Source organism: Balaenoptera physalus (assembly GCF_965194825.1).
Source record: "Balaenoptera physalus genome assembly, chromosome: 8".
NCBI classification, from domain to species: domain Eukaryota; kingdom Metazoa; phylum Chordata; class Mammalia; order Artiodactyla; family Balaenopteridae; genus Balaenoptera; species Balaenoptera physalus.
The window spans coordinates 24,610,485-24,628,031 of NC_138887.1; the positions used below are offsets into that span (position 1 = coordinate 24,610,485).

The 17,547-nt window shown below is 31.9% G+C and overlaps 1 protein-coding gene across 2 annotated transcripts in view; it reads right to left on the minus strand.

Annotated features, from left to right (window-relative positions):
• Nucleotides 1-1,579: 1,579 nt before the first annotated feature.
• HGF (hepatocyte growth factor) overlaps nucleotides 1,580-17,547 on the minus strand; it is a 104,574-nt gene continuing 88,606 nt past the window's right edge. For both annotated transcript variants that reach the window (XM_082473499.1, XM_082473498.1), the window contains exons 14-19: nucleotides 16,408-16,504; nucleotides 13,804-13,878; nucleotides 12,774-12,920; nucleotides 12,165-12,271; nucleotides 11,898-12,043; nucleotides 1,580-9,478 (exon numbers count right to left, since the gene is read on the minus strand). In XM_082473499.1, the coding sequence (XP_082329625.1) occupies nucleotides 9,302-9,478; nucleotides 11,898-12,043; nucleotides 12,165-12,271; nucleotides 12,774-12,920; nucleotides 13,804-13,878; nucleotides 16,408-16,504 (749 nt within the window). In that variant the 3' untranslated portion in view covers nucleotides 1,580-9,301. The remainder of the gene's footprint in view (nucleotides 9,479-11,897; nucleotides 12,044-12,164; nucleotides 12,272-12,773; nucleotides 12,921-13,803; nucleotides 13,879-16,407; nucleotides 16,505-17,547) is intronic.

Here is a 17,547-nt window from a genome sequence, read left to right on the forward strand (position 1 = left end):
TTAAAAAGGAGTAGATTTTTGTTTCCGGGATAGGCTCTGCCTCTAGATGTGTGACCCTAGATAAGTCATTACACTTTTCTCTTTTTTTCTCTCTGTAAATTGACAGCCTTTGCAGCTATCAAAGTCTATGGTTTCATGGAGTATAATGCAAAAAATAAATATTAAATCAAGTTTTTCCCAGGACTGCAGTGGCCCTTTGTAAAAGGTTATAATTTCCTTTGAAGGTTTTTCCCTCTTTCATATAACACCCTCTGGTATCTGCAATAAAGGACAAGCACCATTACTACTTTCCTCTGTTTCAAAATAAATTCTGAGTTCTTTTTCCCCATTGGGGCCCCTTTGAATTCTTACCACTACATGTTTCTCTATGGTTCCTACTATTTGTATCTCACAAGGCTGTTGTACTTTTTTTGTCAATAGCTATATCCACCTCCCCCATCAAAGATAAAGAAACCTCCCCTGCTGAACTAGCTCCTTACCCCACTGACCTTCAACTCCGTCATAATTAGCATTACAAGCAACTCATATTTTAGCCATTCATATTTGAAGGTGAGGAAGCCATGCTCCTTTAGCTGATGCCTCACAGAGTTTTGGGCAAGGCCTGCTTGAAAAGCAATTTGACCCCTGAATAGCTTTTTGCTCATATAGTTCCCAGATGATGGCAACGTTTCCTTGTTTAAATAAGAGTTTCCCCCTTTGCCGTCCTTTGCTGGAAAATAATTAAATTAAATACACATTAGACAAGCTAGAGTGAAAAAGTCAAGCAGAATTAATATTGAATATCTGCCCGTAAGTATGTTCTTATTACAAGTTACTTGAACACTTCCTTTTCTCCAAAATGAATATAGAACCTGCCTATATAACTTCGTAATGATGATTAAATGAGATAAAAGAGAGTCTGGCAAATAGAAAGCACAGAATAAACATTATCTATTGTTATTAGATCATCTTCAAATACAATTAAACACTTATCATGATAAAACCTTTATCAGTATTGCGCTAGCAAAAGAAACCTTTATAATTTCATCTCTAAAAATTGTTAGTGTTCTCTCCCTTTGAGAACTTACATTATTTCCTGGATAATAAATGCGTAAACCTCTCTGAGTCTACCAAAAATGTCATAAGATTCTTGGGAATGTAAGGAAAAGGGGGCAGAATTTAAAAGATTAGGAACCTGGAAAACTGAATAAAAAGGGGAAAGATGAAAGAAAAGGAACTGTAAACTTAGTTAAATAATTAGTAATGCAATGATGGAAATGTTCATAAAATAGAAAAAGCTAATATTCAAATTGGCAGGATTTAAGGCTACAACAGTATAGAAAGATTGAGGGAAGATGAGCAAAAAGCTCAGTGAAATCTTACCATATATATGCTCCAGAAGTTATTCACACTTCTCAGTTAACACTTTCAGGTTCTTGTTTTATGCTTATCTCCCAGACGTGCCTGTATTTAGAATCAAGGTAGAGGCCAAGTTTTATTTATTCACTCTTGTATTCCCAGCACCTAGCCCTATTGTAGTAGATGATCAATAAATATGTGCTGACATGAAACAAGTGTATGACAGAGGCCAGTAGATCAGTTCAGTGCTCTGTGTCCAACTAGAGGGGTGGGATAGGGAGGGTGGGAGGGAGACGCAAGAGAGAGGAGATATGGGCATATATGTATATGTATAGCTGATTCACTTTGTTATAAAGCAGAAACTAACACACCATTGCAAAGCAATTATACTCCAATATAGATGTTTAAAAAAAAAATAAAAAGACATTGCTGATGTCTCCAAGGAGCTTAAAGTGAGTGGAGGTAGACTGAACATTAAAAACAAAGCAGAATACGTCAGCTGACTTTATGCAGAAATTTTGCAAGCCAGAAGAGAGTGATAAAATATATTTAAAATGATGAAAGGAAAAACCTAAAACCAAGAATACTCTACCTGCAAAGCTATCATTCAGATTTGAAGGAAAAATAAAGAGGATTACAGACAATAAAATGCTAAAAGAATTCAGCAGCACTGACTTTACCACAACGTTAAAGGAATTTCCCTAAGGGAAAAAGAAAAGACCAACACTAGAAAGATGAAAATAATGAATATTGTTTAGCATCCACAAAAACATGTGGACGCTAAACAATATGCTACTACATAACCAATGGATCACTAAAGAAATCAAAGAAGAAATTTTAAAATACCTGGAGAAAATGAAAACAAAAATATAACAATCCAAAACCTGTGAGACACAGCAAAAGCAACTCTAGGGGGGAAGTTTATAGTGATACAAGCCTACCTCAGAAAACAAGAAAAATCTCAAATAAGCAGCAAAACCTTACACCTAAAGCAACTAGAAAAAGAACAAACAAAACCCAAAGTTAGTCGAAGGAAAGAAATATTGAAGATTAGAGCAGAAATAAATGAAATAGAGACTTTAAAAACAATAGAAAAGATCAATGAAGCTAAGAGCTGGTTCTTTGAAAAGTTAAATAAAACTGATAAACCTTTAGCCACATTCATCAAGAAAAACAGAAAGAGGACACAAAACAATAAAATCAGAAATGAAAAAAGAAAAGTTACCATCAACATCACAGAAATACAAAAGATCATAAGAGATTACTATAAACAATTATATGCCAATAAAATGGACAACCTCGAAAAGATGGATAAATTCCCAGAAACAGACAATCTCCTAAAAGTGAATCAGAAGAAATAGAAAATATGAACAGACCAATGACCAGTAATGACTTTGAATCAGTAATAAAAAACAAATCCCCAACAAAAAAAAGTCCAGGACCAGATGGCTTCACAGGTGAAGTCTACCAAACAGTTAAACAATTAATACTTATCCTCCTTAAACTATTTCCAAAAATTGAAAAGGAAGGAACACTTCTGAAGTCATTCTATGACCAGCACCACTCTGATACCAAAACCAAAGACACCATGAAGAAAAAAAAAAAATACAGGCCAATATCACTGATCAACATAGAGGCAAAAATCCTCAACAAAATATTAGCAAATTGAATTCAACATTATATTAAAAGGATTATATACCATGATCAAGTGAGATTTATCACAGAGATAGAAGGATGGTTCAATATCCACAAATTGGTCAATGTGGCATACCACATTAACAAACTAAAGAATAAAAATCATATGATCATCTCAATAGATGAAGAAAAAGCTTTGCCAAAATTCAACATTTATTTATGATAAAAACTCTTAACGAAATGGGTAGAGGGAAATACCTCAACATGATAAAGGCCATGTATGACTAACCTACAGCCAACATCACACTCAATGGTGAAAAGCTGAAAACATTTTTTCTAAGATTAGGAACAAAACAAGGGTGCCCACTCCTGCCACTTTTATTCAACATAGTATTGGAAGTCCTAGCCACAGCAATCAGAGAAGAAAAGAAGTAAAAGGAAACCAAACTGGACAGAAATAAGTAAAGCTGTCACTATTTGCCGATGACATGATACTAGATATCGAAAACCCTTAGACACCAGTAAAAAGCTATCTGAACTAATAAATGAATTCAGTACAGTTGCAGGATATAAAATTAACAAATAATTCTAAAATTGTGTGGAAATACAAAAGACCCCAAATAGCCAAAACAATCTTCAGAAAGTAAAACAAAGCTGGAGGTACAGTCCTGCATGATTTCAAACTATACTACAAAGTAATGGTGATCAAAAGAGTATGGTACTGGCACAGAAAAAGACACATAGACCAATGGTTTGGAACAGAGACCCCAGAAATGAACCCACGCTTATATGGTCAATTAATCAATGACAAAGGAGGCAAGAACAGCCCCTTCAATAAATGGTGTTGGCTAAACTGGACAGCTATATGCCAAAGAATCAAACTGGACTACTTTCTCACATCATGTACAAAAATAAACTGAAAATGGATTAAAGACTTAAACATAAGGCCTGAAACCATAAAACTTCTAGAAGAAGACATAGGCAGTGTGTCTTTCACATGGATCTTAGCAATATTTTTTGATATGTCCTCAAGGGAAACAGAAGCAAAAATAAACAAACGGTACTCCATCAAACTAAAACGCTTTGGCACGGTGAAGTAAACTATCAACAAAATGAAAAGGCCAACTGAATAGGAGAAAATATTTGGAAATGATATATCTGATAAGGGGTTAAAATCCAAACTATATAAAGAACTCATTCAACTCAACATCAGAAAAACAAACAACCTGATTAAAAAATGGCAGAGGACCTGAATAGACATTTTCCCAAAGAAGACGTCCAACAGGCACATGAAAAGATGCTCAATATCACTAATCATCAGGAAAATGCAAATCAAAACTACACTTAGATATCACTTCGCACCTGTCAAAATGTCCATTTTCAAAATGATTATATATAACAAGACTTGCCAAGAATGTGAAAAAAAGGGAACACCCATGCACCATTGGTAGGAATGTAAGTTTTTACAGCCATCATGGAAAACAGTGTGGAGGTTCCTCAAAATATTAAAAACAGAATTAACATATGATCCAGCAATTCCACTCCTGGGTATATATCCAAATAAAATGAAAACATTAATTCAAGAAAAATATGCACCCCTATGTTCATTGTAGCATTATTCACAATAGACAAGGTATGGAAGCCACCTAAGTGCCCATGGATAGATGAATGGATAAAGAAGAAATCGTAAATATATACCATGGAATATTACTCAGCTGTAAAAAAAGGAATGAAATCTTGCCTTTTGCAACAACATGGATAGACCCTGAGGGTATTGTGCTAAGTGAAATAAGTCAGATAGAGGAAGACAAATGCTGTATGATTTCACTTACATGTTGCCTCTAAAAAAAAGATAAATGAACAATCATAATAAAACAGAAAGTCATAAATACAGAGAAAAAATTAATGTTGTTGCTGGGTTGGGGGGGTGAGTAAGGGAGCATGGGGGAAATAGCACAGTATAGGTTTAGGATAGAATGGAGTTTTAGAAAAGAGTGTAAAAAAATCAAAATTTAGAAAAATCGAACAGGATATACATTTGAAATATCCTTACTGACACCGAAAAAGATTGAGTACATATATTCTGCTTGGACCATTATCATCAAGAAGATTAAGTATTTTATAATGGGCTCTAGAATTAGATACATTAATCATCACTTGAGATAAGTATCTATGCCAGAAAAATTAGTAGAGCAACCTTTTGGAGGGAGAGGCAGTATAGTATAACTTGAAATAGGCAATGGTGTTACAGAACTCTTTTTGTTTAGATCAGTTTATAATTAGTTCTTCCAATTTTGCTTCCAATTTGAATGAAATGAGTGAATTTGATTCATATTTATTCTGAATTTAATGCATATTTTGAAGATATATTCCAAATTGATTAATTGAATTATAATTCCCTTTGTAATATATAGTGATATGGTAAAGAAATTCAGATGATCATTCATGACAACACTATATATATATATATTTATATATAAGCAAATTATATCATAGCACCACTCTAGCAAATATGAAGAATGAATAATTATATTTTGTAGTGGGAGAAATTGAAGTGCATAGAGATTAATAGTTTACTGAAGACCACTGATATTACCATAGATACAAGTTGGAATAGAATAATATTTTTTTGTCTTAGTTCTATAGACAGGTTACATGGCATTTCTTGCAATAAAGTACATGTAATTTCTGTCAATGAGATCATTGTTGTTGTTTTCTGCATTAGGCCCTAGAGCAGATTCAAATATATCCATGTATATAACTAAAATAAGAAAAAGAGAGCATTTTGATAAAATATTTTATTATTAATAATAATAATATAATCATGGTTATAAAAATAACAACTTTATTAACTACAGAAAATGTATATACATGTCATAACCACAGTGTTCCCCTTTTGGGTAAGCATCCAGCTATACCACCCAATAGGCAGATTATCTATTTCCTATTTACACACAAGACAAACAGTCATAACATCCACAGTATTCCATTTTCAGTTTCCTAAAGACAGAAACTTTCTGTGCAAATGGAAATGAACCTACTTAAAATTACACTGTCAAGATTTTCAGGGTCCAGAGAATTTTAACATTTTTTTTTTGTATTAGTAAATTCTTAGCTGAAAATTCAGTTGAATATTGAAGGATAAATTCTTATTGGATTTTATAGTGAAAAGTAATTTATTCACATAAAGACTATATCTCATTTAAAATAACTTTATTTCTCAAATGAGTTTGTCTATAAATATGGGATATAATTGATTGAAAGTAGTTCTTTTTTGGACCAAGTCAATTTAAAAGTTTTTTAGTATGAGAGTTTACTAAAATTCTTTACCTCATGATCCCTATATTGAAAAACCATTATTTCTTTTTAAAAAATGTTTACAAACAGCAAGAAAATTCCTGACAGCAATTTCTTATTTCTTGACAGTGTTTTTTTCAAGAGAATGTTGTGGCTATAACATTCACTTTGTACAGTACCATTGGTACCAACAAGAAATATTCACAGGAATAAGTGAAATACAATTTTGCTATCACATGTCATTATTGTTATTTTTCTTGCCTTCCAGTGTCTCACATTTCCCATAGTTTGAAACACTTAGATAGCAAGCAAGAGCCTGTTAATACTAGAGATTGACTCAATATAAACCATTGTACTGAGGACCTGCCCACAGCAGATAGGTAAAAGTCATTACACATTTTACAATAAAATTAAAGAAGTATACAAAAGGATTATCATCCCTTCTGCACGGCAGAGGCATTATGACAAATATTTTAATTTTACATTACTATTCCTGGTAGACATAAGAAAATGTCCACAATTATAACAGCATATAACCATTATTCAAACAGCCAAAATAAAAATAACATTGAAAACTTCTCATTTAAAAGATCTTTTTTCCGTGACTCGAAATGGATTTTTAGATAAATTGGATTTTTAAATTTTTTTTTGTAGTTTATTAAGAAAAGAATGCCCAGGAAATAGTATCTTTCACCAGAGAAAAATGACATGATTATTCCCTGTTGTACCACCTAAAATAACATGGGTCTTGTTCATCTTGCTTTTATTATCAATTCCATCAATCTCCTCCTATTAAAAGGAAACTCTCAAAGAAAGAACTGCATTTTACACATGTCTGATGGTTTGTTGGTGGTCTTGTTTTTACCCTTTAATAAAATGGAAAACACTGAGTTCAAAATGTCTATAAAGTTAGCTTCATTTTGTATCTAGGCCATCCCTATCTCTCTGTGGAAATTTAGAGGAAAAGACAAAAGAAATATTTTAAAATGTGAGTATTTAAAAGACTTACAATTCAGTAAATGTTTTACAAATATCATTAATATGTGACAATAAAATTTTGCCATTTAGCAAGAAGAAACTGAAAAATACTTTAATATTTAGACAATATGCCTTTGAAATTTCTGTATGTTGATTATAATGGTATATTACACAAGGGAGAGAGAAATACAATCAGATAAGCCTGTATGGACTAGCAACTTGTTGGATCTCTCTTTGCTTTCACTGTTTCTTGATACCAGCACAGATCTTATTACAGAAAATAAATAAATAAAATGGCATAATTTGGAAAAACATTTCTGGATTTGCTGCCCTATACTCTGTGGACTAAGCTCTTGAGTAAAGTGAAAACCGTTTTACTCAAGATGGAACATTGTCTTATGGAGCTTTTAGAGCATCATTTGAATCCCTGGCCTTAATTGAGACCATCCAAAAGAAACAAATTAGAGAAATGGAAATACTAGATTCAAAATATTCAAATAATTATTTTTAGAGAACTTTTATACAGGAATATTTTGTGAAAATTCAGAACCTATCCTATTGCTCTTTGTTATTTCATTTCTTGGCAAATACATGATCTTTAGCTAATCATGACTAATAAAACAATAAGTATGATTTGGTTGTTATCATACAGAATACAAAATCTGAATATTTCCCATGCGATAGGAAAGATCTATGTAAAATAAAGATAAAATTAAGATTTTTTGATAAAATATCTCATTCAGCAGATTTAACTGTACTTTAAAAAATAACTGAATACAGAGTTTAGACAAGCTAGTTCCTTTCCTTTCCTTTTACATTTTTTTCCTTTACTTGACTAAAGTTTTATTAGGCTTAAAGACTTCCAGGTAGAGAAAAGTATTTTGACTTCTTTCTTCAATATATATTTTAATGCATAATTTGATAAAAAGCTATTTACAAATTTTGGAGACATGGAAATTTTCCTCTTAAATATTGTTTTTAATTTAAAGAAGGTGAGATAGAAGCCAATCACAGCAGCAAGTCTTAGAGTTAACATATTTAAATACATTTTAAAGACCAAAACACTTTTAAACTTCAATTAGTCATCTCAGACTTTTTTAAATACTTTAGGAAAAAAGATCTAAAAACATCTTGCATAAATAATTGTCCCTAAATTTGAAGGAAAGAAATAATACTAATACACATATTAGCCTCTTCTCTTTAAGAATTAGAAACTACGTAAAATAACTTGGATGATAAATATATGTAAGAACCTATGTTAGGTGTTATTTAATTTCGTAGGTCATGACCACACCTCACATGCCAACCAGTAGAGGTCATCTGCAGATTATGGATGGAGGATGATCTAGTCACTTCTATCTTGCACCTTTCCTTAATATTTCTACTGGTCTTTAGAAATTTTTACATTTTTCTTAAGGAAAAACTATAAGTACACAATTTCAGAACATTTAGGGGTTATATTAGATACACTACAATTTGAACTGTAGTGCATGCACATGTGTACCCAGGCATTTGTGTATAGGTATATGCTTTTGTAAAGAGTATATGTACCAGTATTACAGGATACATGGTGAGGAGAAATGAATGAAATATAATGTATGGCATATTAAAGGTAATATAATTTAATATAGAGTTACAATTTAAGGACACAAGATATAAATTGTTTTTGTGAGGTTGAAATAATGTTTAACTTATGGCTTATTTATTGTTGAGAAACTAACCTTGGAAAGCAGCCAAGAGAGATTAGTTGATCTTTTCCATTATATCTTTAGCATCCAGCAATTATACCTTTGCATTTTTTAATCCATTCAAGTATCTTCAGGAGATATGTTACTACACTTGCATGTACCTTAATTCACTTCAACATTTACAAAATAACACTGACAAACAAAACAACAGAAAACACCCATAAATATTAGTGAGTATCTTAACAAACATGACACTCAAGTAGTTGTCTTGGGATTTTTTAAGTTACATTTTAATTCCATGTTCTCTGAAATCTTCATGTAAAGGAGAGTTGTATTATTGGAAGCTTCAGACACAGTTACATCAGCTACGACTGTGGTACCTTATACGTTAATATAATTTTGTGTATCCATTTTGCATAATATGCCACTCGGACAAAAATACCAGGACGATTTGGAATGGCACATCCACGACCAGGAACGATGACACCAAGAACCATTCTCATTTTATGTTGTTCACAAACCAGTGGGCCACCATAATCTCCCTAGGAAGAAGACATGCAACAATAACAACAACAAAGTATTATTTTAGAAATAAAAATTGACAATTCATTAACATTTCCTCTCAAAACATTAACATCTCAAATATACATATGTGCAAAAAAAGAGAATAACTTCAATTGAAATATGAAGACATAAAATTGATGTACTAGACCATGGTTGTCTTTCTGTTGGACTGAGATAAGTACAAAAGCTCAAAGAGTTCTATCATGTGTAGTTATCATTTAAGTATGACTTGTCTTTTCTAAAATAGTCACTCATGTTTTAAAGTGGTTTTTGCCTTTGTTGAATGCAGACTAATTAACACATGACCATTGATAGCTCTTTATGAAGATAGATTTCATATTTATTTTGACTTTCTTCTGATGTTCAAAGTATGTTCAATGTAGAAAATTTGGAAAATGTAGAAAAATACACATATCCAAAAACTCACCTGTAATCATACAGTTTTAATGATTAACCCATATTAAGTTTTCTCTTATTTCTAATTTTTTTCCTTTCCCTCAATCCTGCCCCCAGAATGATTTTAACGGTTAAATAAAAACTTGTAGGTGGTAAAATAATTCTGTTTACTATGTGGAAATTGCTTTTCCAGGCAGAAAGAAGGAATGTTTCTCCACTTAGTGTTAGTAGTTAATATAGTTATATTTATATTTTTTTCCCCTTTGTGGAAGGTAGTCTGTGATATCATGGCATTTCTTGTATGGTAATCCTGTTGTATCATCATATATAGATAGGTGATAGATAGATGAAAGATGAATAGATTGATAAAGTGATTCGTGTGTATATTTTTATATACATATGTTTATACACATTGTTATATATGATCATTAAAAAATGCTGCATCACTTTTTTGTGCCATGTAGCCTTCCTAGGATTGCAGTGACTAATTTTTGGCATCTTTGTATTTAGAAGAGTGCTTCCGACTATCTTAATTTTCCCCCAGTAGTGATGTGATGAGATAAAACTAAACTACTGCAAAATTTAGTTCTGTAATACAGGTGGAAAGAAGAGAGCTATTAACATTCTATGAAAGAGAAAATCAAGGTGGGGGTGAAATAGAAGATAAAACACTAAGGAAAATAGTTTATTCAAAGAGACTTCATATAAACTCTGCCACAGGTGTTAATCTGGTTTTTAAGTTAATGCACCAGTGATTACTGATATGAACTCTTCAAATCAATTCATTTTGAGAATTGATTTTGAGGGACTTTCACTAAATGTGATGCTATTGCTATTATACAAATGTTTAGGAGATTTCATTTTTAGGTGTCTAGATTTCCCTGGTTTGGTGATTATATTACCCTGTTTCAAATATCAGTGATGTAAAAAAAAAAATTCTGGAGGATGAGTGCATTTTTGAGAAGTGGCTGAATCAATTTGATTGACTGTAAATATAGATAAAAATAACAAATATGTGATAAATTTTTCAGTGCTAAAGTTAGGAATCTAAGAATGTATAGATGACAAACCAGATTACAGGCTATTCCTGAAGAGCAGATGTCAAAGTAGTAATGGCAGTAGGGCTGGGATAAGTGCAAGCTTTCTGAATATCTCAAAGATCTGGTCTAGCTCAAAACTTTGTGTTTACAGAACTCAGTAATAAGTAAACAAATAGATAGATATATTTACAGATAAATAATTCTTTCTCCTAGTAGATTTTCATTTGTGATGAAAATCTTAGTGATACTGATTTACTGGAAAAAACACCAAATTTGAAAGTGGTTATAAACACATAATCAGTTTTTAATTGTATTATTTTAATGCAATTTTTAAAATTCATTAACTTAAAAACATCAAAAATAACAGTTTAACAGCTTGTCTATGTGAAATAGGGATAGGAACACTGCCAAGTGGAAAGAACAGTTGCTTAACAAATGAAAATGTCCAAGCTCTTAAAATCATAAACTTTGACCTTTTGGTTTTTTAAATAGAATTTGTTTAAACACACACACACACATACACACACACACACTGGCTTAACCAAAAACATATTTAAAAGTTTAAAAGCAGGCATGTCTCTCTTACTAAAATTAATAGAGTTAAGTTAGAATTTGGGAAGATCAGATACATTTAGAAAAACATTAGAAAAATGCAAGCTATTGTATCAAACTGCATATTGGATACTTATAATTTGAACAGCTTTCTCTTAGAGTTTTGGCTGTATTATTTTCTTGTTTTTTGAGAGACAAATGTCATCTTCGTTTGCTGCTAATGAAACATGGATTGCTTCACTATTTAGCTAAAAAAATGTACAAGGATAATAAGGGTTATCTTTTTCAATTCCTCTCTCTTAGAACAGGTTGGTGTACAATGATTCTCATTTGAGAAAAATAGAAAATATAAACACAAGAAACTATGCTATCTATCACATACTCCTTATGTAAAAATCTCCGTTTTTACCTCGCATGGTCCTGATACAATATTTTCAGCCCCAGCACATATTTCAGACTCATTCAGAGTCACCTTCCCTTGATGATATTGGCTGCATTTCTCATTCCCCATAATATAGAGATGTGCTACTCGTAATAGACCGTCCGAGTTGATCACTAGAATGGCGCAAAATATGTACAGTTAATGAGCACAGGGTAAGGTAAGAAAAATAAACAAATATAAAATATTTTTACAAAATACATATGATATTGCCTTATCTTTCTAAAAATAGCTTACATCCAGTGTAGCCCCAGCCATAAACACTGCAAGTGGTTTTTTCAGGAATTGTGCACCCATAATTAGGTAAATCAATTGTACTAACAAAATCATCCAGAACAGCAGGCCTGAAAAGAGAAAATATAATGGTAAGTAACCTTGATTGGATTCAACACAAAATTAACATATTAAAATGTAGTGTGAATGTTTAATATGATTCATTTAGAGAGAATAAACAATTTTGCTTCGGAGTAGGTAGTAGAGAAATGAATATTTACTTACAAATATTTAAGAATAAATGGTCACTGCTATTTTTTTAATCATTATTTTACCTGTTAAAGTTATCACATAATTGCTCACTAACCTTTGGTTTTAGAGCAGGCTGATCATACTGTTGGTCCAATTTCATTTATTCACTTTTGAAAAATTTGAAAATGCCCCTCTCTTTGCCTCTGTACACACACACACACACACACACACACACACACACACAGACACACACACACCCCATGTGACATATGCTTTTATAATACATCTACATGAGAGAGAAAGAATAAGAACATAGTTGAAGAAAAAGCTTCAACAATTCCATTCTATGTTAAAAATATGAAACTATCTAAAGGAACTCACCTAGCAAGCTTCAGTAATACCAGATCTGATCCTTCCGGCCCATATACCAGTTGGGTAACATTTAGAACCTGTTTGCGTTTCTCATCTCCTCTTCCATGGACATCATGAATTCCAAGCCAAGCTTCATAATCTTTCAAGTCTTTGTTTCTAAGTAAAAAATTAACATATAAAATATAACTTTAAAATATGTAATATTAATCACATATATTGTTATATTAGCTTATAAGGGCAGATAAATAACCTAAATTTAAACTTTAAAATATAATAAAGAGCAACACATTTGTTACAGGAGATTCTGAATACTACAAGAACATATAAGCAGGAAGAACCTTTAAATTGCTGAAATTCTAAATGGCTTTTTTTTTTCCGAAAACTTGCTTATTCTTGCTAGAGAGTAGGTCATTTATGAGACATTCTCAGGTAAAGCACATTACATGAGTTATAATTTATTGCAAATTTTCCTTTTTATCTCAAATGTGTGTGTTTGGTTTGTTAATAGGGATTGAATATATATATATATATTTTACAGGGATTGAATATTTATACTAACAAAATCAATGTGACCTTAATGGGAATCAAAGAGTAAGCTTACAAATGCTACCTCCTTATCTTTTCCTTAGGCTAATTTCCATTGAAAATTATTCTCAGTATTATTCTGAGGCTGGTTCTACATAAGAAAGAAGTGAGGATTGAGAGAAGTTTGTTGATAATTCAGAAAAAGAATATCTAGAAATATACAGTGCAAGAAGGAGGTTGGGGTAAAAATTATTAACATAATTCTAGCAAAATTTTTCCTCAAATGAGAGTAGTGCCAATCGTGGAAAGAGGTGAACAGAAGTAGTACCCATAAGTAAGTATCAATTAAGTCAAGGTAAATTTTATAAGCTAAATCTAAAAAAAGAAATTAATTTGTTCACCCTATGCTGGTGAAACTCTGTTAAATGAATACACATTCTAAGCCTAAAGCTAAGTGGAAGCCATACATATTTTTAAATGCTCAAAACAAATACTGGTTTCAGAAATACTTTACCGAGAAGGGAAACACTGTCTTGCAGTAAGAATCCAACTTTCCTTTATCAATGATCCTCCACAGATATGTTTATTTCTAAGAGAAAGAGGAAAGAGAAACAAGTAACGTGTGTGCAGAAAGGGTGCCTGCCAATTAATGCAAAACCTATGGCTCCATTTGTTAAACACATTGAGAGAAAAATGTAGACATTAACCCAACTAGAATAAAACGAGTAATCCTTTTATCAGAAGGATGATATTTGATGATTATAGCGTTAGAACTTTTTTTCATAATGTGATTACAGTTTTATGAAAGCAACTTTATTTTTATATGAGGAACGCTGTCACTACACACGAAGATCCATTCCCAACACATATGTTCACGTGTGTGTGTGTCTTTCCTTGTGAGAGAAAGTATGTGCTACAAATATAGGATAATTAGACCTATTTTAAATTCAGTGTTTGATTATGAAAACTGCAAATTTGAGTTTTTATTTAAAATCTGAAAACCATCTGGTGGTAACCATATATAATATTTATGCGCTATTCCCTTCTTTCATTACCATTATGTAGTTCTGATATATTAACTTAGAGTATAACTGAGTTTGAGTAATTTGTTTTTTCAGCTTAAGACCAACAATATAACATTTATTTATAAAATCAAAACAATTTTGCAAGACAGATCTAGGAAATTATTAAATATTTGTAGAGAATAATAAATACTAGAATATTTACTTGATGTATCCAAAATCTGTAAATCCATTATTTTTTGGCAGACACATGGAAAAAAGTACAACTATTCACAATTTACATTTCCAAAGCGTACAGATGTTCAGTGCTTCAGAGGGTAATAGAATAAGATTCCCAGACTAAGACCACAGTTATTTATGGCCTGTACCACACAGGAGGTTAAGAATATATATCGAGTTTGAATCTCTATTCCTCTCTGTGAGTTTTGGAAGAATAGCTAAACAGCTGTTGTTACTAAGAACTTGGATTTAAAAGGAAAAGTACTTTTTAAAAAAAAGTTTATACTACTATGATCTGATGAAAAACAGTTTCACCTGCTTCTCCAAGGATGGAGACTTCCAAAGGAAGTCTCCTTTGAATAAGAATAAATTGAAAAGTATTTGCCTTTTTTTTTCCTTGAGTAATGAGATTTGCAAAGATCCTCTAATTAGTTCAAAGATGTAGATTCTTGGAACATTTTCTATAATAAAGAAAATAAAACACCCCCCCCCCAAGTTTTACAGCCTTCATTAAGTCTTCATATTGCACAATCAGCTTTAATGTTCTGGTGAGTTTAATAAATCTATTTCGGTACTACACACCCAGGACAGCTACTCTACAATTATCAACATAAATATTTATAAAAATTGATGTTATTCCTTGAAAGAAAGATACACTAAAAGAGAACTTTAGGCCATCTTCTACCTGGTATCTAAAGTCATATATATATATCAAAGGATATAAACTTCATGCTTGTTAAGAATTGACTTATTTAAAAAAAACTTCAGTTTCAAGTTGTCTCTATTCTAATTTAATGCCACTGTGATTTGGTTATGGTTAAAAAAAATGTATTTTCTTCCTCTATTCTAGGAGGCTAGAGGTAAAGGAACAGGGAGGGTTTCCAAAAACAGGAGATATTCCAGTTGGTATTTAAAGAATGAAAGGTTTTCCAGGCATAAAATACAGAGGAAGAAAGCTACAACATACAGTGGGAACCACAGCACAAAGGCTCGGAGAGAGAAACATGGGGTGTCTTGAAAACAAGGGAGAATGTGGCTAGAATTCAGGTGCACTTTGGCGTATGTTGCATGATGAGGTTCCAATACAGATAGATATAGACAAAGATATTTTAACATTCTGATTACCATACAGTATAATATGTGTAGTATATAGAAAGTTGTATGATCAGGTTTTAAGCTAACTCCTGTTTTCAATATTTAATTCTTACAACATAATTACTAATCTTAATTTTGTATAATAGTATATTTTGAAAAATTTTACATAGAACATGGCATTGATTCTTACAACATTGAGAAATAGACATGTCAAGAATTTTTTTATCCACACTGAATATTATAATTTCAAGACTGTTCAACTATCAGTATAATTTGTTAATCTTTTCCTTAATGATGAAATGTTCTAGAATTTTAAATTATTGCTATTTTTCATTAGAATGACAATAAAAAAGTCAGAAATTAAAAACAAATATAAAATTTTTGATATGATTGTGCATAGACAAGTTAAAAAATAATCTCATAATATACTAGATTGGGAAATTAATAATATAAGTATTATAACTATATGGTGATATCAAGGTATAGGTAGGTTCTCTGTGTAGTTGTCTTTTGCTTTACGAGAATTGAAGTGCCACATCAGGGTCAATGCAAACACATATGGGACCTTTGTAAGCATTTAAAATGGCACCATCTCTGGAGGCACAAATTGCAAAATCCATGGCTTTTGGCAAGCAGAATGTGATTAGTCCCCTCTTGTGCCCCCCCTCATACAGGTGCCTTGTGGAGGGCACAACCTGCACGACTACACATGGCCATACTGCTGAGAATATAACTTTTGCAAATAATCCAGATATGTATGATTTGTGTCTATTAATAATTACCTGTATTTCAAACTAACCATCCATCCTACGTTTGTTCGTGTTGGAATTCCATTTACAACTCGCAATTGTTTTGTTTTGGCGCAAGATATTACAGGATCTAAAAAGAGGACCAAACATAACATTTTGATAACACATTTTGAAATAATCCATGCCTCTCAGCTTTCTTTAGTGCAATGGTAACTACACAGATGTAACTACTGTAATTGTGTCAGAAGAACATTTTGGACAAAAGAAGGTAAATAGCATGACTACAGTGCCAAATCAGGCCCAAAATGTTTGCTATCCTCATCTAAGTAAATGGGTAACACAGAAAAACTAATCAACTCAAGGTCAACAGCATTACCATGATAGTGACAGTGGCTTTGCTCACTATGTACAAGTTCTTCAGGTCTAACATTAATTGTATTTCCCTTAACAACCTCAACATAAAATGGAACAATGTTATTTACAGTGCTTATTTCTAAATGTCAATGAAAAGCAATAGCCTAAGTGAAAATAAAAAAACTATATTTGGTTTATTACTCCTGAATTTGTATAGTAAGAATGTAGAACCATTTTGCAACATGTTACCAAAGTTATATTAATTGAAATTTTATCCAAATGACATAATTATGTCCAAATCATTATATCCAAATGATATAATTCAGAATTCTTTGAAGTAAACTTTTTCCTGACCCTCCTCTGTGTTCCTTGCCTTATCCTTTCCACTCTTGTCCATGGTCTAAAATAGATTTCCATTTGCTCTTCAGCCTGGGACACAGCAGGTGGTCTCTTAAAACATTTGAGTAACTTCCTTCAGCCCAAGAAATGTGTGAAAATCAGATACAAGCAGCTCCCAACAGATTTTCTTAAGCTGAGGATTAACTGAACCTCTCAGATTGTGTCATCTTTTGCCTCCTAGAGCATGCAAAGAGCTTTAAAGATAGAGCAGGATAAAGACACTGCATAACTTTCCAACCTTCGGGTTTCATTCTTTTTGACTGTAGCATCCTGATTTAATTTAAAGTATGGTGAAAGTCCAATGGATACCTTCTGCCCCCAATTAGGTAAAAGCAATATACATGCTTTTTTCAAAGTTAAATATAACATATTTTGTGACAGAGCATTGAATTTTGATATTCACTATGCAGTTGCCTTTGT